The sequence below is a fragment of the Aythya ferina genome (assembly GCF_964211825.1).
Source record: "Aythya ferina genome assembly, chromosome: 3".
Taxonomy (NCBI): Eukaryota; Metazoa; Chordata; class Aves; order Anseriformes; family Anatidae; genus Aythya; species Aythya ferina.
The window spans coordinates 27176461-27199230 of record NC_140298.1 but is presented as its reverse complement, the minus strand read 5'-3'; the positions used below and the strand labels follow the sequence as shown (position 1 = coordinate 27199230).

Sequence of the window (22770 nt, the reverse complement as noted above, 5' to 3'; positions counted from 1 at the left end):
TAGGCACATTATAATTTAATTTTAGAAGTTAATGCCTATTAGAAGTTGCATCAGTGATTTGATCATTTTCAGCAATTTGTCAGTTAGTGTCATGAAATTTCCTCTCTGGCTGGAATTCATATTTAGATGATATGTTGACACTATTTTTTTCCCCGTTTTTTGTCATTACTGTTTGTTTCCTGAAAGACATTAACTGTGTTGCTACTTGACTGCAAGCATGCACATGAAATACCAGCACACACTTAAGTAGGACTAAGATGGCAAAGTCAAAGATCCGTTAGTTTCTTCCCGTAAGTCAGAACGTGGCACTAGCAGCACCCACTTACATGGAAGGATACTCCTTCCAACCACCCAGTTAATATAAGGTTCTTTTCTATGCAAAAGAAGTTTTTTTGTTTGTTTTGTTTGTGGTTTTTTTTTTTTTTTTTGGAGTGCATTCGCTCACAGAAGGGCACAAATTAGTGTCGTGGTAAACAAAAAATAACTGAAAAAAATAGTATCTGCTTAGTATTCTCTAAAGATAACTCATTTTCAAAGGTATTTCTTGAATCTGCAAACCAGCCTTAATGAAAGGAGACATAATACAAGCAGGAATTCTCAGTGCTACAGCTATTGTCAAATGAGAAGTATTGACGGTCACTTGATTTGCATTCAAACAACTCAGCACCCATCTAATTTATTCTCTCATTTCACTTAATCCTCAAAACCCATTGCAACATGGGTTTTACAGTTGTAGAAATTCAGTCAAAAGCTGACAAACATGCCAATGACTTCAGGGAAAACTGCCGAAGGAGCAGAATTAGGATTGGATACCAGTTTATTCCTTAGACTACTATAACAAAGCTTGATTTCAAGAAGTTTTTATTATACTGAAGGTGTGTATATAGGGACAAATATATGTTTTCAGAACAATTTCAGCTATGCTCCATGTTTCTTCCTACAACCACAATGCAACATGATGTGCAGCTCCCCAAGACAGTGTTGAACAAGCAAGCCCTGGAAAGGAAGTGCAATGCTCTGCCCTTCCTGAAAGGATAAACTTTAATTGGTGGATTTCAGCTAATCTCCCACACAGTGACACAAGTGACATACTGCAACCAGTGAATTACACCAGTTCACACTGAACTGGCATTGGGCCTATTTAACTCTTCCTAAACTAAAAAGACACAACATGTCTAACAAGCTGAGAAGTTCTCGTATCCTATCACAGATGTTAAAAAAAAAAAAAATGCAGAAATCAATAACTATTGCAATTCAAACAGTTTAGTTAAGCAAATGGATCTGTGAGGAGCAAGGATGTTACCAAAGATGTATGCATTACAAATGCCAACTTCTAAAGCTGGTGACCAGAAGAAAAGTTCCAAAGTTTCTTCTCAGACAATTTCTTAAAACTTCTGTTCCTGAGCAGTTATTTGAATGTCTTATCCCTGGACTAAGCACACTTCAGAGAATAAGACTCCATTTCTTTTCAGTTCCTGTTTTTAGTCAAGAAACATAAGATACAACAAAGGTTGAAAAACTGCAGAATTTTCTCTCTGTAAAGTCATAATGCTCTTAACTGAGGTGAAATATGACCATAGGTTATCCCCAATATCTGCTACAATAGGAACCTCAGAAAAGGTTTTGTAGACTGAAGACAAAAGATAAAAATTTCACAGAACCACTGACTACCCTAGAAGCTAGACAGCAGTGAAGTATAACTACTGTCTTCTTACATAATATTATTTTTAGTCAGCACAAATAGCATTTTTCTGCCTGACTTCCCAGGAACTTTTGGTTCTGCTTTATTTAAAATGAAATAGAAATTTAAACAAAAACTGCATTAACACAAAAAAACCCTCAAACCTTGAAGGTTTCTCTTCTAGAATATTTGAGATGTCATTATTAGAGAAGCGTGGAAAAGTGCAGCCATAAACAAAGACTTCAAGAAGGTTTTACCCCTCCATCTAGTTTTTATTATTCCATTTTACGTGTTCTGTCACTCACCACAGTGTAAAAAAAAAAAAAAGTGCATAAATGATAAGGTGGGGGAGGGAGGAACTTACCTTTCTTAGTTTTGATATAACCTTATTATGCCTATTTCTGCTGCCTCTGTAGGTGCTCTGCCATTAATCACAGACTGCTATAATAGAATTAGTTACACTCAGGTCTTTCAGCAGATGAAGAGATAATTGAAACCTAGCCACCTATAACAGCAATTCAATAAGCAGCAGGTACCTTAAGTGTCAAGGATTTCTTTAAAAGTTGAGATAAAACTGATCTGGATTTATTTTCATGTGGCAAAACACTTCCTTTCTTCTCTTGACTATGTTTTTTTTTTTTTTTTTTTTCCCCCCTACAGTATTTTAACAAATCTAAAAGATTTCCCATGTATTGATGCCAAGAAAATCATCCATCTCCACAATTAAATCTGGCATACCTTGAACAGAGGTATGACTACATTTTAGACTACATTGGCATACTAGAGAAAGGATTTGAACTGTTCTAGACTAGGCTTTTCCTTGTTTTTTCAGTTCAAATTGAAATGGACCAGTATTCTGGAAAGTTGCCACTGTGAAAACTACCTCGTTCTATTATTTCTGTATTCTTTATTTAGAGCAACTAAATTAGTTTTTATGTTAGAAATAACAGAAAGAACTTTATTGCCTAAAAACAAATATTAATTTAACATAAATTTGGAGGACTCACAATGTCTGTAATTTCTTCCTCTGATGGTGTGGTATTGGAGAGGAAAAAAAAAAAAAAAAAAGATGCTTTTCCAGGTGAACTTTGGCATATACTGATAGGTAACTGCCTGGAGTTTGATACTTCTACACAGTGCACGACTCTTATCCAAAAGTTCAGCCAGACCACAAAATGGGAGGTTCACATGTTGCTTTTGTTTCAGGCTTCCAGCAGGGAATAACCAGCAAAAAGTACCCACAGTAAGAATAAATCTTTGTAGAAGTGGAAGAATAGTCTTCATGACCCTGAAATATGAGCCTGCTACTCACTGAAGAAAAAGTGTGGGGAGAAGGAACCAGTCTTCACAAATGTATTCACAAATGAGCTGAAGGTAGAGGCTGAAGGCCAGTCAGCTTTTCTAACACTTTGAAAGTTGAAAAGCAAAGATGTATCATTTTTGGTGGGATAACGTTAAATAAAATACATCACAAATCAAATGATCAGAGGTGAGTTTTATGTTTTGAGAGCTTAAGTAAAAACTGTAAAAAGTAAAAAACATGTATGTACAAACAGAAGAAAGTGATATTACTATTGTTACTTATGCCAGCTTAAAATAGAGAAAATAACTGTTTTGATTTTAAAAAATCAGTCAAAAAGTTCTGTTTCATATACAAAGAGTAGATATAAGTAATATTCTTCTTAACTTTACTTTTGAATTCTCATTCGGGTATGGTCATTTTAAAAACTCAATCTGGATATGTATAAACTAAAGAAATATTAATTTTTTGAAGAAAATTTCCGATCTCTCTTCCATACAAAATAGGGTCCAATGGAAATTCTCAGATTCTATATAATTGTAAAGTAACACCTGATCTCTAATGCTGACAGAAGTAAAAGAATTTAATCTTTAGATCATGGCCCAATTTTAACTGGATGAGGTCTCTCTGGTTAAAATAAGTAAACCTCATTTTAATTCATTTCTCCTTGTTATCGTGATAACTGTAAGTCCAGAACTGTCTGTAAATCCTGATCAACTTCCATTGTATAGAATTTGCAACCCCACATATCAGACATTATTAGTTCCAGAACTTTAAGGTTGGTGCTACTTTTCAAAGAAGTTGTACTCAAAAAGAAAAAGAACTCTGGTTTTGAGTATAAAGCATAGTCAAACTGGAAAGTGCAGGAGGTTCATTATTTATGTAAAATTATATTCTGCTCTACCAGACTCTCATAAGTCTGTCTGTCTTGAGATCGGATGAAGCACTTGAAGCTGACCAGCAGTTTCCTGATAATTATTTTAATCAACACCTGTAAATACACAGTATTTGAACTAGGAATCTATAATATTTATTTTTAGTTCTAGAACATGTGCTTTTAGACCACACATTTTCAACTGTTCTTAAGCATAAGAAGATAAAAGGTTTATCTGTTAAGACAAACCATCACATCAGAAATGTAGCAGGTAATCATAAAGAAAGTCTATCATTCCACCACTGACGAGGCAAAGCAGGAAGTACATATCAGGAATACCACAGATTCATCTTTGGAGATGAGCAAAGTCCTGAGAAACATGACCAAATATCTAAGCTAGCCTTGCTTGGGGGAGGGTGCTGGTGGGGAAGGGATTGAACAACATGACCTCCTAATGTCTATTCAGCTCTAAATTATTCTATGATCTTTATATTACTTCAGAGATGTAACTGAGGTAGTAAACAACTCAAAGAGGAAAAACAGAATAAAGAAATTTTCAAACTGAAATGAGTGTACAAGTAAAACTTCATCTTGACATGAACATTAAGAAGAAAGATTAGAACAAAACAATTTTTAGTCTCACCAGGAGGAAGAGTGCAAAAGGGTGCTTTATTGCTTCACTGAAAATTATACCAATATTTCTTTTAAAGAAGCAACCACTGCCTTCATGCAAAACAAAGGAAGTCTATCCAAGTATTGTGAAGTCAGGGTACCTAATAATAATACTTGTTCTGAGAATTAACTGACTTTTTTTTTGGCCACCATGCAGGCTTGATGTATTAGACTCCATTTATTTTTACTTAAATATGGTGTCTATGACCTATATTCTATGTGTATCAATTAATTGATCCAAAATCACACCTTGTATTTGTTGTTTTTTTTTTTTTTTATTATTATTATTTATTTATTTATTTTTATTTCTCTCCCTCATCAGAACTAATGAAAAAGATTCAGGATTATGGTTGAAGAAACACCTTTTTTATTCATTTCATATGTCTAACATAAAATCGACCTCTATTTATATGATAGTAACTCAACAGTAAAGCTTTTAAGTTATCATTATAGAAAGTTTTTTAGAAGCCTTGTAGATTATATCAAGTGTGCTCACTTTTCTGTCTTAAAAAACAACAAAACACCTTAACAATGACAGCATAGAGCTTTCTGAACATTCAATATTTCAGGATTTTTGTTATTATTATTTTTAGGACCTGGTGTCATTAGCCCTGGGAGATGCTCCAACTACAAAACCTTGGTCAGATTTAAGCTCAAAAAATGCAAGTACTTTTTAGAGGCTAAATTATTAGCTACCAGAAAGCCACCACTTTCTGACCAAGAAAAAATATATATGTATTCTCACCGAAGTGTTTTAAGGACCCCACTGAGCATGACTTAGTAGTGCATTACACGGTCCCTTCAAAAATACTTAACTGCCATCTAGTGGCTGAGTAGCCCGACTTCTTTATAATATTCTCCAGGCTCTCTGAACACTTCTTCCCTCATTTCTATTATTTCTACTTGCATTCCTTCAGGGCCTGAGAAATTTTGACATTAACAGAAGCCAGGGTTTTAATCATAAAGCTCAGCTACAGGTCATACAGGAGGAAGAACAGAATCTCACAAACTATATTGGGGTCTCATCTCAGAGAATAGAATATCAGACACTCTTAGTCAATCACTTAATATAATAAAAGTTTAGTTCATTTATCTATTACCTGAATACAAAAAATACCACTTATTAGGCTTTCTATACAAGAAACCAAATCCTTAAATTGCAGCATGTTTAAGTTGAAAGTAAGTTCTAATTTCAAGAAGCAAAGAAATCTACGTTAATAACATTGGAAACTTCCGCATAAAAACATTTAAAAGACAGAGTATATCTGATTTGTCTGGGAGGTTTAACAAAGATTAGCCTCCCCCTTACTGCCCAAGTAAAACGTTTTGCACTTGTGCAGTTCCTATGACTCTAGCAGTAAAGTCTTCTGCCAGGTTTCCATCATTTCTTGCATCACAAAAACTTTGTTTCCTTTCTGTACATATTTGATAAGCCATTTGAGAGCCATGTCAAAAAAATGATAAAGGTTTAAAAAAAATTCTTGATTGTAGAATAATTTCCCCATTTCAGATAAATCTTACATTTACCTTCTTTACCTCACCTTATCTCTACACATTATCTATCAGTCTGAACTTTCAGTTATGAAAGTTTTGAGCAGCATGCATGTTTCCAAGACAAAGTTGAGCTATGACACTGTATAATAAAACGAAAAGTAAGCCCCAATCCATCCAACGTTTTGTAATTTCTAGACGGACACATTATGCATTTATGTTTAAGGATACACAAACTTTTTTTCCAGTATTACTACGTGTCAAAATTAGAACATTCCAAATGACATTAAGTAATAATAAATAAAACACAGGGAAAAGGGTTGTCGTCAAGGTGTAGTAGTTAGAAATATTCTACAGAAACACTCCAATAGTTAGAATTATAATATTTTCAAAGCAGAAAGTATATTCGACATTGCAAAAAGTGTCCTGTAATTTAAGGTTTTTAAAGCTAGAATTGTTTCCCTATGATATTGCTGGAAAGTGCACCAACAGACCATGCAGCATAAATCTGTCTTTAGTGCCTGAGAGCTGCCAAAATGTTGTCTGGTTGTTACTATTTGTTGAAGTACACGGCGTTCCAAAAGGCTTATTATTTTGGTTGAGGGATTATTTGTTGGTTGAAATGAGGTGAACCAAACCAAAATGAACAACTGAATTTAAAATGCTACAGGCATAATGTTTTTTTGATGGCAAAATTTTCCACTGTAAATATGCTTTAGATACTCAGTGTAAACTATCATATAACCAAACTACTAGAAATTGGATCAGTCTGGCAAAATCACATCTCCTGAGATAGGATTACAGAGACCAGTCATCTTCAATGGAATGATTAACAATTTGTTAAATCTGTATGCTGACCTTTAAATAAATGCAATCAGGGCTTTCTTTATAAATTTGTGTGATACTCAGAATAGGCACTCATTGCAAATGACCAAAAAAAAAAAAACACACAAACAAACAGAATTTTAAAATAATTAAGATAATAATATAAGAGAACAGGGAATTTAGATGACTGTCATCCAATTTGTAAGTTTTGTTTCTGTGATGTCCCACTAACAAGGCTTAGTTTGCATGTACTCATTTTACGGTTAGAAAAAGTTTTTTCTTTGTGTTACACCTCTACCACATAAAATAAAACAAACTAAACTTGAGTTAAAGTGTAGGGAAAATTGCAATGGTACCATAAAAGATCAGGGGTGTGACAGAGAAAAGAACTTGGCTCTTGCACAGAAGTACAGCTGCCAAATCGCAACATCAGGTTTGAAGCTCAAGTTTCTAAATGAGTTTCTCTTCTTCATTCACTAAAGAATTTAGGCCTAACCAAAATTTGTTTGTTCTGAGAAGACCTTGTAGACTTTGTTGCTCATTTTTGGCATTTCAAAACTAGGAGTTGAAATGGATGCCAGTTTCTCTTATTTTCCTCCTGCACTAAAAACAAGCACCCCCATGCACTTTTTTTTTTTTTTTTTTTTAAATTGTGACTTCTTAAAATTTGCCGTTGTTCAGTCAGAGATAGCTATCTTAAAACTTTAGGAAATTATACTGCAAAATATAAGGTTATGGTCATAAAGGTTACATCATAAAGGTAAGGAAATTGTCAGAATATACAAAAAACAGGCCCTTCCAATGGTGAGGAAGTGCAGAATCAATGGGGGGGGGGAGGAGAGAGAGAGAAAGAGAGAGAGAGAAAGAAGAGTTTTAATTTAGAAGTATTTTTGTAATTTTTACTCAATGATTTATTATAAGCGAGATAATTTATCAGCATCATTTTACATTTGCATTTGTTTCTATGTCAATATTGACCATATCCAATTATTTTTATCTCATGTGGGCAAAGTCTTTTCCCAGGGAAGATTTATGGTACAAAGGAAGTCTATGAGTAACCTCAGTTGATCAGTATCAAATTTTACACTAGATCAACCCCTCTGTGTTATTACCTACTTGGCTAACTACAGCCAATGCTTGCTTTCTTCAGAAGGAAAACCTGTACACAAACTAGATGAAGAATACAAGAAACCTCTTTAGTCTTAAGTAGAGACATTTCATAGTGTTTCATCACTTTTTAAAAAGTACAAATCACACCAAGAATAAACTGACTGAAGTTCATCTACAAGCAATGAAAGAAAAGTTATTTTTACCATTCTACTTTGTAGATTTTATATATATATATATAAATTTATATAGATAGATAGATACACTCAACTGTTATGAACTGCTTAATTGTATCCACTGAGAGTTTCTCACATTAAGTAACTTCCACTCTGATTTTCAACGGAAACCAGAATGAAGACATAGTAAAGCAAAAGCTTGAAATGATGTTTTGTCAATGAGGTGATCATGCTTACAAAGCATTTATTGCTGCTCTTCATTGATGAATAATAGTACAGAATGGAACAAGTTCACATTATTGCTGTAAAAGACAAACATTAAGCAAGATGGATGGGGATCTCTAACATCAGCAAATACAATTCATTCATCAGTCAACATGATAGGTTAAAGACAGAAGAAACACCAAACAAATGTTATTTGTTTAGGCAACCAAGCGGTGTTCTAGTGCTGCTGATTAAACTTAATTCTAATAGCAAGAGAATTAAATCTTTAGGGGAAGTATCAAAGTAGTTATAAATATTTTCATTAAATTTCCAGTAAAAAAAAAATAATTTTATGATAGTGAATTAAAATTCTAGATATGGATAAAATATGCTTTTATGTGCAATGTCTTTCTGGATATATATGAGTAAGCTTTAAAAAAAAAGCCAAAAATATTGCTAGTGAAAAGTAGTAAAATACTGAAGTAAAATAAAAAATGCATGGGACAAATATTTTACAATTTACACTTAAGATACTGCTATGCAGAATAATTTTATGATATAAGTTTAAATAATAAAAAAAAATCTAGTCTTTAAATGTTCTTAATTATGGAGATTAGAAAACTTAGGTAACTGACTAGAACTCTTGACATGTTGTTGGTAAGACAAAAACATGCAGGTAATATACCTCCTTCCCCCATCCATGTTCATAAAATCCCTGCTTGAACCTGAACTGCATTTGCAAGTCTAACAAACAAGAGAGTACATTTCACTAGGCATTTCTTATTTTCTTCCTCCAAAACAAAAGCAATGATCATTTTTATAAAATACTCAATGCAGCAATGCTTGAGGCATCCAGTCATTAGCGTAAAAGAAGAGGGTTGGGCGAAAAACGGTCAGCCCTAACCCTCCCTGAAAAAAAAAAATCTCTGCCACCATTACTCACACAATCTTCAGTAGAAGATCTGTTTATATTAGATAATCACTATTTCTTGGCAATACCATCAGACCTCTGGAACCAAGCATTACTTCTGAATGAACAATAACATCTCACAAGAATCATCTTAGGTAGGCAAGTACCTTGAATCTCTGCATCTAAATACACTATCGAGCATGTGAGTATTCTGAAATAAAAATTTAGATTTAAAGAACGTTTCTGAATGTTCACATTCTGAAAATTAATTACGTAAATAAGAGCTATTGCATAAGTGTCTGTAGTATGTCTTTTCCATTTTTTTTTGTTTACAGAATGCTAGATAGAACACTTCTGTCAAGATCTTACCTGTACCTGCTGAACATCTTCTACAAATTGTTTTTCTGTTTCTAGTACAGTAGATTTCAACGCTGAATCTGAAAAAAAAAAAAAAAAGTATAGCTTTTACAATATACATAGATTCCATTGATCCTTCAAAATACATATTAAGAATTTAATGAAAATAAGATAGAATTAAAAAGAAGACTGTTAAATCTCCCACTTCCCAAGTTATGCATCTAAAGTTAATTAAGCAGGTTGTATATATAAATAAAGCCAGTCTGATCTCAACATGCAATGTATTTATTAAGACTCTACAATAAACGGTATAGTCTTAGAAGCCTACCACAAATCTTCAAAGAACTCCTTTAATTGTCAAAATTTCTGTTTCAAAGAAAAATAGTTACTTATGTCTCTATTATTTTTATCCAACAAAAAGTTAAGTAATAGTTCTCATGCTTATTCTTCTCATCCAACCTCATTAAGATGTATCTGTGTCCTTAAGATCTGCAGATTGTATCTGTTCATAAAAGGTTACTAGAACCCATAAACAGGCTGACTACTGTTGGCAGATAAGTTGTCTTTTTGACATCCTCCACAGGCCCTCCTTAGTTCTACTATAAAATTTGAGATGGCCACTAGGAAACAGACAATGATACAGATCTAAACTCACATTTTAAAAATTGTTTGAAAGACAGTTGACCTTACTAGACTAAATACCTTTTGAGAAATCTCAATTTCATCCCAATGATATTAGTCCCCCTCTCTGGCATCTTAGCAGTATGAAGATAGTCTGGGACTGTACACTTATTGTGAAACTGTACAGTCATAGCTTCCCAGAACTGGAGGCATTCAAGCTGAGGATATAAAACTAATTCTTCACCTTTTGAGTCTATGGTCCTCTCATTTGTGTAAAGAAACAGCATTAACAGCATTAATTTGACTTTCAGAATTTTGACCACAATACTAATTTACATTGAAAGACAGCAGTACTTCATTCCAATAGCACCTTTTTCTATTATTTTCTACTTCAGAATAACTTATAAGAGTCCTAATAAATATCTAAGAATTTCTCCATTTAATTACTCTTTAGACAGTATACTTGAACAGTTATGGTTTTAAACAGAACCACAGATCTCCAGGCAATAAAAAATAAAATGTGGGACTAAAAACTTTTATCTGTGCTCCCCCTTTCTCCCCCCCCTTCTCGAAAACAGGCAAAACATAAAACTCCCCCAAACTGAATTTCATTTCTTAGTTTAGAATAATTATCTAGGTTTTGTCTAACTATTAGTCTTTGAAATCTCAATTTTAATAAAAAACGCAACTAAACCTAACTATAAAAAGTTACATTAAAACCTTGATTGTGCAAATATTTATTTCACTGAGAAGCATGTGCTGTTTATCTGTGCTTTGCTTGTGCAGTGATGCATTTTGATTACCTACTGAATGAAGGAAATCACAAATTCTGTGCTGAAAATGACACAAGCATATAACAACCCAATACACATTCAGGATTCTCAAGTTTTTTTTATAAGTTACTGCAAAGAATAACAAAGATATCTTTTTTAATGTATTTTGAAAGAGTGTCTTGTAGTTAAGACACAGGGCTGTGAATTAAGATAAGTTTTTTATTTTATGCTTTTTGCAGGTTTAAAAAAAAAAAAAAAACCTACCCTATCTGTTCTTTAGTTTCCTTGTTTTTAGGAATAATTTTGAGGAAGGAATAAACAAGGAATAAATCCCTTGTTTTAGGACATAATTAGTAAAGGGGGGGGGGGACGGGACACAGCAGCTACACTGTGAAAAGTTCTCTAACCAGCTTAGTAGCTGCTGCTAATTATGTGGATTATGCCTCCAATTAGTCATAGTGTACTTTTGTACACATCACAAGAAGAGAAATTTCTTATACCTTCCCAGAGAAGGTCTCATGCATCCTTCTTAGGGTACCACTAAATAGCAGGCAAATCTGATGACTATTTGCATGGGAACAGTTTTGATCAAAAAACTCCACATACCTAATTCCTATACATTTGGCCTCCTCACAGCTTTCTGACAATCCCTTCTGTTGGGAGGTGAGGTGTGTAAGCAGGAAGTGTCATTGCCAGAGGCAGATAATCTGCAAGGCTACCACTTGAATAATAACAACTTTTATTTATTTACCCTTTTTGTTTACTAAAACAACATTTCAAGTCTTATGTGGCAGAATTTTCCCAATTATAGAAGGCTGGATGAGGATAGGCAGTCATTAACTAGAAATAACCCATCACGTCCCACTTTGACATGTTTTGATTATGGATAAATCATGCCTTGTTGCTGACTTTTACATAACTCCATTTACTGAAGCAAATTTAGGATGATACCAGCAAATTGGTCGCTCAAGTCTCAGGGCTACTAAAACCAAAACGATTGTCTCCTCTTAAGGAAGGGAGTTTTAACATTTTCAAAATAAGGAACTGTCAGATACTTGTTTTACAAATTATTTGGAAGAAGAGAACTTCCTTGGCTAACCATACCTTGACAGATTTCCAAACCCAGGAAAACAGGCTTTGGATCATCAGATAGAAAATTAGCAGTTTACATGTATATACCACTACATTTAGTTCATGATATCAACAGATTTTGTCCAAAAACTTCTCTGAATCCAGAACAATATTTTTGGTAGAAGTATTTGCTGACTGAACCCAAAGTTATATTAGATAATTACAAACTTCATTTTTTAAATAAAACAAACAAACAAACAAAAAAAACCCTGATCACTCTGACAGCCTCTTGAACCTAACAATGCTCCATAGGATGCAGCACAGCAAAGCTATTAAATATGTACTATATGAAACCAAAGCTATTTAATATATATGAAACAGTGATACTTCGCTTGTTTAGGAACAAATTACCTAGCACCCTGCAGAATTTCCTCTTGCCTTACGTAAAATTTGAAGACCTAGTATTGCTGTCCTGCTGATGATAGCAATAAAAAGAAAGACTAATATGTATAAATATCCTGCTATATTCCTCTCTGGATAAATACTTTTGGTCTAAAATGCAAGTTTTTGCTTTTAAATTCTAATGTTAATATTGTACATGTTTAACCATACAGCAAAATCAATACATATCATAAAATGTATGCAGAGTAGCTATATTAATTTAAATCCTTAAATAATTGTTGCCCTCTCCATGTTTCAAAGGCCACCTATACATAAAACAATTTAATTACAAATCATGAGGAAGATATGAATCCTTTAGTATTCACATGAAATATCGCTCACCTTTAGGTTCTTCCACATGGCAAGCATGCAAACAAACAAAAAGTTTAATTATTTATCTACCCGAATTGTATTCAGAACATTTTTTTTTTTTCCTTTTCTACACTGCAAATTCACACCAACAAATAAAGTGTCAGTAATATTTTTTTATTATTATTTTTAAGTCAACACCCCAAGTAAATTTTGAGAACTATTTATGTTCCATTTAGAAGTGGTAAAATACACTATTTTCCCTTTTACTTCTAATTCAATTTTCTTAATATTTGCAGTTTTTGAGAGGGTCATAACTAAGGAAAAAAATAGATATTATGTACATGTAGTAGGAACAATATTAAATAGAACAAGATTAGACGGAAACAAGCAAAGTATAAGATGAATAGATTTAATTATTCCTTGTGATTGAAGTACTCTTCCAAATAGTACTTCAGTAAAGCAAAAATAGTAAAAGAAAAAATGTATTTTTATTATTATTATTTATTTATTTTACAAAAAAGTGTTAAAAAATGTATTTCAAAACATATTAAATCTATGCTCATCTAGAAATTAGAAACAACAAACTCGTTTACTTGCTGTCATGACAAAACCTCAAAGTAATATAATGAAAAAAAAAACAAACATTTTCTCTTTTGTCTTTCAAGTGCAGGGTCTGTTCACAGAAACTGTGATCACACATCCATTAGGTAAATCTCCAAGAAACACAATCTTTCTTCTTAGAGTACCTGGCAATGAATTTAGTTACCACATATGTCCACACTCATTAAATACTACATAAAATCGTTATGATCGTTAGTCAAAAATTGGACTATTGAAGTAGCGCAGTTGTTGGAGTGTTCTACACTCTTAATTGCATCAGTGATATGCAGAAATATTTCCTTGACCACAAAGCCACTGCATAAACAGAATAATATAGCAATGTCGCATTTTTGTTGGCACCACTTATCTTGCTTGTGAGCACTGGAATAAGTGATACCAGTAAGAGAAGTGTTGCCATGACAAATGATGTCCATGCAAGGAACACTTTGCTTGTGTTCCAGAGGAAGTGGTAGAGAAGTCCCAAAGAGAAGGAAATCTGAAATTAACTCCACCCAAAGGCTACAAGCACAATAAAGAGATTTGTTGAAATAATGACTTAATTCTTCAAATTTAAGCAATGAAAAAAAAGGAGTGGTAGGAAACGGAAAAATTGAAAATACCCAGTGGCTCTCCATAGAGGTCATGGGAGATTGAAAGTGATGAGAGCCATTGAATACTAATGCAAAACTAAGCCTTTAAAAACCTGCGGTATTTGCCCATCAACACTAGTAACAGAAAAAAGGTTTAAAATTCTCTTCTAAATTTCTTCGTAAGCTACAAGAGGGTTTTTCATTTTGTTCAATTCTCAACTGGACAAAAGCTTTTTGAGTATGCTGAAGATTTCAGAATTTGGCTGTTAGAATAACCTCATGAAAATTTAAGACAAACTGGTTTTTTTAAACAAGACCTCAGTTTATTTTTCAGACACACTATTCCTACCTCTCTGTCAGCAGAGGACTGCTGAATCCACGAAGGAATAACTTACACCACTCTAATAATTTTCAATATAACACCAGTGGGCTTCTGAAGTTTTCCATATTTTTAAGAATAGAAAAGTACCCATATTTCATGGCTCTGAAGGAATATAAAATTGGAAAAGAACAGAGGTCAAAATATCTGGTAAAATCCATTAGTCAGCAGATGCCAGATGCACATCTTGATTGTCAACAAGAGGCATATATTTTTGCTGAATATTTTATTAGATTTATACCAGCTAACAGTATTTCTGATGCTAATACACGATCTTTAAAATCAGGTATGTCTTACAAGTTAAGATATTAACTTGGATTCTTGGATTCTTGGAATCTTGGATTCTAAAAGGCAGAAGCTCACTCCCCCTGCCATACATATATCTTGTCTGCATCCAAGAATATACCTGTTTCCGTAATTTTGAGTCCTTGTTCTTCATCTGGTGGTTTGGGTGGGGGCCACACAGATGGAATTCTCCTTGGAAAGCTTCCTTCAGCGTAATCTGATGAATGCGTGGGTTGGCTAACTGCAGCCCAAGTATAGAGCTGGTCTTGCTATGGTTATAAAAAGAGGGAGAAGAAAAATATGGTTAAGAAGTTCATATATGAAGACATTTTCAAAATATCAAAGCTTTTGTTTCCAACACAAATAGTTCATTATACACCCCTATATCAAGGCAGGCTTCTTTATATACTCTTCATCTTCTTACAAAGACTTTGCATAAACCTGCGTTAAAAGAACTGAATGTTCTGATTTTGAAATGATCTCTATTAACAATAGAGAAACGAAATTTTTACTTATCTGCAGCACAATGAGAGGCTAGAATACAGTTCTGCATTTCTTGAACATGTGAAGAACTGACATCTCTCCTTTTTCAGAGAGATAAGTTTCTGTCCATCACAACTGTACTACTTTACATAGGACTAGTTCACAGTTTAAAGAGAAAAAAAAAAATATTTCAGTCCATACTCTATACTGTTTTATATTAAATGTGCAAACCAGAAAAGAAGCAGGACTATTCCTAGAAACATTTCAGCATAAATTGAACGGAGATATTTATTCTTTAAATCTCTGTTAATTTTTGTCATTTACATTTCCATATTCATAGAGAGACAGCTAAGAAGGTGCGATGGCTTTTTTTGGAAAAAGAAAAAATTATTCTCAATCCTCTAGGAGCAGATCAAAATATATCTTTGTTTTTCAATAGCTTTGAATTTAATCTGCTTTGTAAAAGTAGGAGACATCCAGACTGTCTGATGCAAGGCACAGCAAACAGTTACTTATGCTTTAAACCAGAAGAAAGTTTAGCTGACCACAGTTCAAGCAGTTTTTGTTGCAACTCTCAGTATGCACACCAACACGCACACCTTGTGATTAAACCTTTTTAATACTGTAAACTCTACAAAAAACATCCACAACAAGATCATGAATGTCCTAATATTTGGCCTGGAAACATGCAAAATACTATAGTACAAAACTGAAAAAATCAAGTCACAGGATAAAAACAGTCATATCATGCAGTACTATCTTCTTACAAAGATCACATTTATGATCCCTCATTCACACTTTTGTCTAAGTAAAATATTGGTAATATACATTTGTTTTGCTGCATTCTTCATTTTTAAGATTTAAAACTTTTGATTATTTCTCCTTTACCCAGATCCTAAACAAGTACTGAAGATATTCGGGGAAAATAAAAAAAAACATTTAATACTTCTGGGGATAATATCTACTTCGTATGACTAAGCTTCTACTTGCCTAAACATAAGTTGTGATAAGAGTGGTAAGACCTTATTCTATTAAGGACAACTTCCTTAGAATGAGCAAATGCTGGTTATAAAGGAAAATGGTCTGGTTTATAGACTGCTGCAAATAGGGTGAAAAGGAAGCTTATTACATGTATGTCTTTCCAGTATTAAAAAAACACAGTAAAAATTCAGACAAACAGACCTTCAATTAAAGCAAATGAATAAAAAGCTTAATACAAAACCACATCAGGTTGTTTACTTAGCCATGAATGCCATTTATTTATTTTTTTTCTGCACAATCAAAATCCCAACAAGGGTAAAATAATCAGTAACAAACCAGAACAAAATATTGTTGCCTATTACATCGCTCAGAGTTGTAAGACATACATGGTCCAAGGAACACAGAACAGCAGAGGGTTACTTGGGTAAGCATAGTCAACTTTCAATGGGGATTACCTGTAGGGTCACAGAGCTATAAAACAGAAAATGACAGACTGTAGATGATACTGACATAACATAAACAAGGAAGACAATTAAACTACTCCTAGACATATTTCAGCATGCCAGTTCTTCAAAAATATAGCATAATCATTCAGCAAATAAGTTTTGAAGTATGATTAGTCTACTTGAATTAAGATGTGTTAAAAATCATGGTAGGTCTCAGAGCTATGGTACAGATGGGATGCATTAGCAGGGTAATAAAACATGAAGTACCTATGTTCCTGCTGATAAAATTTATGTCATATAACTATGAACAGTTAAGACATCACACAACTTCATCACAGACTCCCCTAAACTGGCATATTTGTGAGTATAGAAAATCATTTATTATTTTGTTATTTTTATGGTTTTGGATTTTTTTTTTTTTTTAATTTTCTGTTTGACATAGAGAAGGACAGGAAGTAGAATTGTAACATAACAGACGTTTACAGAGGAAAATCTAAACTTGCAAAAATGCCTTGAATGGGCATACATTACAGACAAAATGCATCAGTGTTCAACATATTAACAAAGCGTTTAACATCAGCTAAATTCTGGTTACTTTCAAACTTATAAACAGAATTTCAAATATGAAAAGCCCTCATGACAGAAAGGCAGTCTGAAGGTCCAGACTTTGAATTGATAGTCAATAAACTGCACTTAAAATGGGAAAAGATTAACCCTATCTCCACTTCTGCGTCCTTTAAGAGATGAATCATTTGAATGTCCTAATATTTGAGACACTGTCCAAAATTTCTTTGCCTTTTGTCTTTAATTCCTTGACAGTTAATGTAATGGACCCATCATGTTTCTCCTTCTCCAAAATTGATAATGCCATAAATTTGCATGATTATTAGAACATTTTGAGAAAGTCCTTTAACATAATAGAATTAGCTGCATATAGCCTATTCAAGCAAAATAAATAAATAATAAAAAAATCCAAATAAAAACCAGACAGATTTGCTTTTGCCATCAATATTTTTTTTTTTACTGCAAGGATCCATGAACTTCCACCTCCAACATTTTTCCTTTGGTACTTTCATTTTAGAAGCAGTTTTTACTAGATATCATAAGTACAGCCAATGAATTCTCTTACCGTAATCAAGCTTTGAATGCATCTGGAATTTCCACTTCATCTTGCTCAGACTCCGCTATCTAGGATAAAGCACTGCTTTGGGATGAAAAATAATAAGAATTCCTCTACTGAGCGATCCCAATCTTATTTATTTGGACTAATTTCTGGGCAGACGTTGAAAGCTTAAAGCTGTCTGAGTCCAGTGCACTAAATGTGATATCAAGAAGAGAGTTCTTGTTTCCACATAACCTTACACAGCACTTTCCACTGGTTCTTAAAACTGCAGAGCATTTGCACATGGGTGAGGCAAATTGCCTGCAGGATCTGATGATATACAATCAATAGACATTTAACCGCTTATAGATGCTAGTGTTGAGAACAAAGATACACACCATCAGATCTGTAGTTTAACTCACTCTCTTCCCAGCCAGATGTCACCAGGCACAAAGTACGTCTTTTTGTAATAAACTTTAATTCTTGGGTACCATAACACTACATTTGAGGTACAAAATATATTAAATATTAATTACTTTCCTTCACTGCATGAGCTAAAGATATGCTTACTCTCCTACTAATCTTTAAAGACAGAAGCCAATGCTGTGAGCTACTGGAAGTAAGGGCCTCTCATAAATGACATGAAGAAAGACACTGGTGGACCCAGAAGAGAAGACCTACAGCAAACATCAGAAGGCATAGTGGTGGTGCTTGAGCTTTCAGGGAAGGGACCACACCAATTTTTCACACTAAGAAACCAGATTTTCTTCCTGTGTCAAAGACTGAATTCAAAATTATCACATTTACCACATAGGAATATGATGCACAAACTTGTATCCATGCTTCTGGCAGCAGTATTACTCCTGTAGACGTGCAGATTATACAACCTTCTGTTCAATGCCACCTTGGTTTTTAAATCAACTGTATCTTCTTCCAGTTCGATGTACAAAAATACCCATTGTGAGAAATGGTTGAGAGGTACAAAAACTGGATATGAAACAGCAAAGAACAAATATAGGGCTACCCAAACATGTTACAAAAGCATAAATTAGAAATAAAAAAAAAAAAAAAAATCTGATCAGGGGTATTTTGAAAATTCTCAAGAAAAAGAAAAATACTTGAAGCCAGATCATATGTGGTGAGATGGGAAAAGGCGGGGCAGTTTCAAAGGCATACTGCTACCAGGAATAGCATCTGCACTTCAGCTCAGAAAAGCAGCAGATGGCAGAAACACATTAACAGTACCTCCAACCTTTCTTATACTAGAGTGAATTGGTACTAACTTCCCTGGTGGCTCCCGTGTTAGGGCCTGGTTCCATCATGGATTATCTCTCAGACCATTTAATTTCAAATAAAAAAACTAATGCAATTTTTCACTAGAACCCCAAGCATTCACAGTTATCCTAAAAAGGGGAGGACAGAAATGACTGACATGTCAGCAGACCTGTATAAATGGGCCAGGAGTAAACACAGGGTGATAGTTACAAGAAGGTTCCTACTAATTAAATCAATCTGTATCTGAATGTACTTCTTATAGGAAGAGCTAGGATAGTGGGGAGGGGAAAAAGCATAGCTGCCTTTGAGGTGGAACTAGATAAACGTATAGAAGAATTCAATTTTATGAGACTTGAGATAAGTGGGTGGGGGGCAGAGTCCATGACCTGGAAGGTGTTTTCCAGCCTAAGAACTCCAAGGAGCTTGTTCCACAGATATGCAACAATGTGTGTAATTTAGACTGTACTACATTAGTTCATGCAGATGGAATTAATTTTTTTCAATGCAGGAAGTTTAATCATTCCAATATACTAAGTATATAAATTCTAAAACGAAAGCAAATTGCACGTTCCCACTGCATGCAAGTAGTTAATTGGACAGGCAAGGTTTTTGTTTGAGAAATTAGAGTCAGCCTACCTCAAAATGCTCTTATCAGCAGGAGACTGCTTTATTTTTAGCAGCTTTTAAAATAAGGAAATCAATACTGACAAGAACGGGAAAAGTGGTTTACTTTTTGAGGAGAGGTTCTGTAGCAAGGCTCTATCTGACCATTGCCAGGTAAAGAGCAGTATTAAGCACTGCTCTCAGTTCTGCTACCTTTGGCTGCACTAGTGAGCACAAATGCCTTACAAGGCTGAAAAAAAAATCACCAAATCAGTCAGAATACTGTAACATATCTATGAAGTAGCATTGTAAATTCATAAACTAAATTTGATGACTAAGCATTATACTTTTTTCTTCTTTTTAGAAAACAGGTGCTTCTATACTGCACTTTAAAATACTTCCCAGTTTCCTAAAGTCATGAAATGCTTCTTTCCCATGATAACTCAGAAATGACTCCTCTCCAAAAGAAAAACTGATGCCATCAAACTTCCCCTGGACACAATACTGAAACATCAGTGATGAGGGAGGCCAATAGAGCTAACATACACCAGCAGTGACAGCTGTCATGGGAAAGAAAATCAGAAACTTAAGTTTCACATTTCTTATGTGAAAGAATTTCACTTATAAGAATTCTATTCTTATCCAGTTCCAGAATTATTGTCTCAGCCTTCCTGTTCCCCAATAACTTTTGGATTTAATATAGCTGAAAACATTGAGCTGGTGAACTTAACTGATTCTCCCGCTTTCCTTGGAAGAGAGAACAGTGACTAACAGTGCACAATGAAACAGAACCCGAAGATCTAATCTCTTTACCCATGGGATTCAAACTTCTGTGTAGAAGACCACACATCCCAGGACCTCTAGATTATCAACTTAAACCATCTAACAGTACTTCATTCACTCTTTTCAGAAATTGTAAGTTTAGGCAAGAAGCTTCCCCATCAGGAGTTAATTTCACCTACATTAACACTGTTCTGCAGTACGCTTGGATTCTGTCATATTTTAATTTTCCAAAGGAAGCTGTTTCATTGTAAAATTCCTTTCACCTCAATTCTATTTGAAAAGGTAATTACTACTGCTTTAAAAACTTTCTCTTGAAATGACATGCAAAATGCAAAAATTCAGCTGTCACTGTATTCACAACTCGAAGCTAGAAATGATGGCCATCACTCCATCTTTTAAGTGAACTACTGTACAGAAAGTCAAAAAATATAAACATCTCTGGATTTGACAGGGTGACCATCACCTTCATCTTACACATGATGATTCTGAAAATTCTGAATGCGTGGTATAAGCTTAATATCCAGCACGTGCCTCTTGAAGCAGCTTTTCAGAATAACAAGCATGTAAGCAAAGCTCTTTTCCAGAGAATGAAAGAAAAAAAAAAAAATGAACAAAAAAACCAACCACCTAGCAACATCCTACATATACAATACCACCATTGTTAGTGGATATGGTAGCATCACCACAAGTAACTGAAACATAGAAAGGACAAAAAAAATAAAAAAAGGCTAGAAGTCTATGAGACCAGATGTAACAACTATAAAATAAATATGCAGTTAAAATTTAAAAAAAGGAAGTAAGGAAGCAGCATAATAGGAATACTTCAGCCCAGTGAACATCCAACTGTTTTCATTTTACTACTCTTAGGAACAATCAGAGTTGCTTACCACAAAAGAAAAAGCATCACAAAGTATGACTGGGCAATGGAAAAGGAAGAGGAGACATGAGGAGTTTAATTCAGCCAAACTCAACTGCCATGGTAACTACATGACAAACAGATTAAGGCAACTTATTCACAAAGTATTTTCTCTGCACTATTCCACAATTTTGCCTTGTTTACTTAAAAGTCTTATTCGCTACTAACCCCCAATACACTGCTATGACAAATATCATAAGATAGGACTACATTTAATCTTATACATTTAATTCCTGAAGCACTTTAAGTATGCTTGAAGAAATGCTGCTTTGGTGCCAGTTTTGTGTGGAAGAGAAGTTCTCCTTGCTGAAGTTGATTCTTGTGACAGTTGCTCCTTGGAAACTGATCGATGGTGTTTTGGCTTTCTGACTTCTGAGAAAGGGGTTTGCCTATAATCTGCTCAACTACTAATTTTCAGATCGGCATAAACAGTGTTAGTAAGAAAATTAAGAAAAAGCTCCATGTCACTAAGCCCTCTTCCAGCTGGCCTGCAAAGTCCCAACATCTGCTACTACTCAGCAGAAAGAAAAGTGTCTTAATTTCCTTAAAAAAACATCTGTAACACCATAGGTGGTGGAGATAAGAGGAAAACAAACATTTTAATAGCATTTTCCATTTATGCCGTTTGGCTCTCTGCTTCCCCGTGGAACAGAGAGTTTATTCAGAAACAGACGACAACCTAGTCAGACATCACACCTGCAAGTCACACAAGGGGCAGTCTTTATTCCAAATTGCCAAACATACCTATAAACCACAACATAACACAGTAAAGAAAGACACCCTCTTGAAAACGTCTATTTAGCTCTTCTATAGAATATGAAGAAATAATTTCTAAATCAAGATGGCATTAACAGAAGTATTCAAAACACATAACAGCATTCAACAAAGCACCAAAAGGATTTAAAGAGGGCTAGACTAAACAAAATTATACCTGAAATAAACAAAGATCAAAGCTTAAAGTGTGACAGCAGAAATGTCTTGAAAAAACATTTCAGACATAGGTAAGATGACATTGCTGGTTCATATCACATGAGAAGAGTACCTGTTGCACATTTTATTGCTAACATACAATAGAGACAAAGTTCCCCAAATAAGAATTACACTGTGGATACAAAGCTATGACTAATATTCTTTTCAAAGCTCTTACTAAACAATAATAGAAAGCCTCTATCACAAAATTATTTTATCTTTTTCCACTGAGAATTGGAGTGCTTTAAAACTAAACTACTTGAAAAGCTTACTAGAACAAAAAAAAAAAAAAAAAAAAAAAAAAAAAAAGCATAAATCTGCTATGTAGGGAAAAAAAGTGCCCAAAGCTTAAGACTGCACCATATGAACTGGAAAGTCTGGAATCAGAATTCTGAAGTAGGGACTAGACACCTACAGTCTTTAGACATTTCAGCTTCCGGATAAAATACAGACAAACGTGAAGTAAATATTTCTTCATAAGAGCGAAACAAACAAAAGTAGCCTTACATTGATAGGAAAATGTCAGCTTTTACTGGTGTCTAA

General features: G+C 34.0%; 1 protein-coding gene across 6 annotated transcripts in view; it reads right to left on the bottom strand.

Annotated features, from left to right (window-relative positions):
- Positions 1-22770, bottom strand: part of FMN2 (formin 2) — a 163752-nt gene that overhangs the window by 113663 nt on the left and 27319 nt on the right. For all 6 annotated transcript variants that reach the window (XR_014692068.1, XM_084516173.1, XM_084516176.1 and 3 more), the window contains exons 4-5: positions 14791-14938; positions 9610-9677 (exon numbers count right to left, since the gene is read on the bottom strand). Coding sequence is in view for 5 of the 6 variants with exons in the window: in XM_084516173.1 (XP_084372299.1) it covers positions 9610-9677; positions 14791-14938 (216 nt within the window). In the remaining variant the exon portion in view is untranslated. The remainder of the gene's footprint in view (positions 1-9609; positions 9678-14790; positions 14939-22770) is intronic.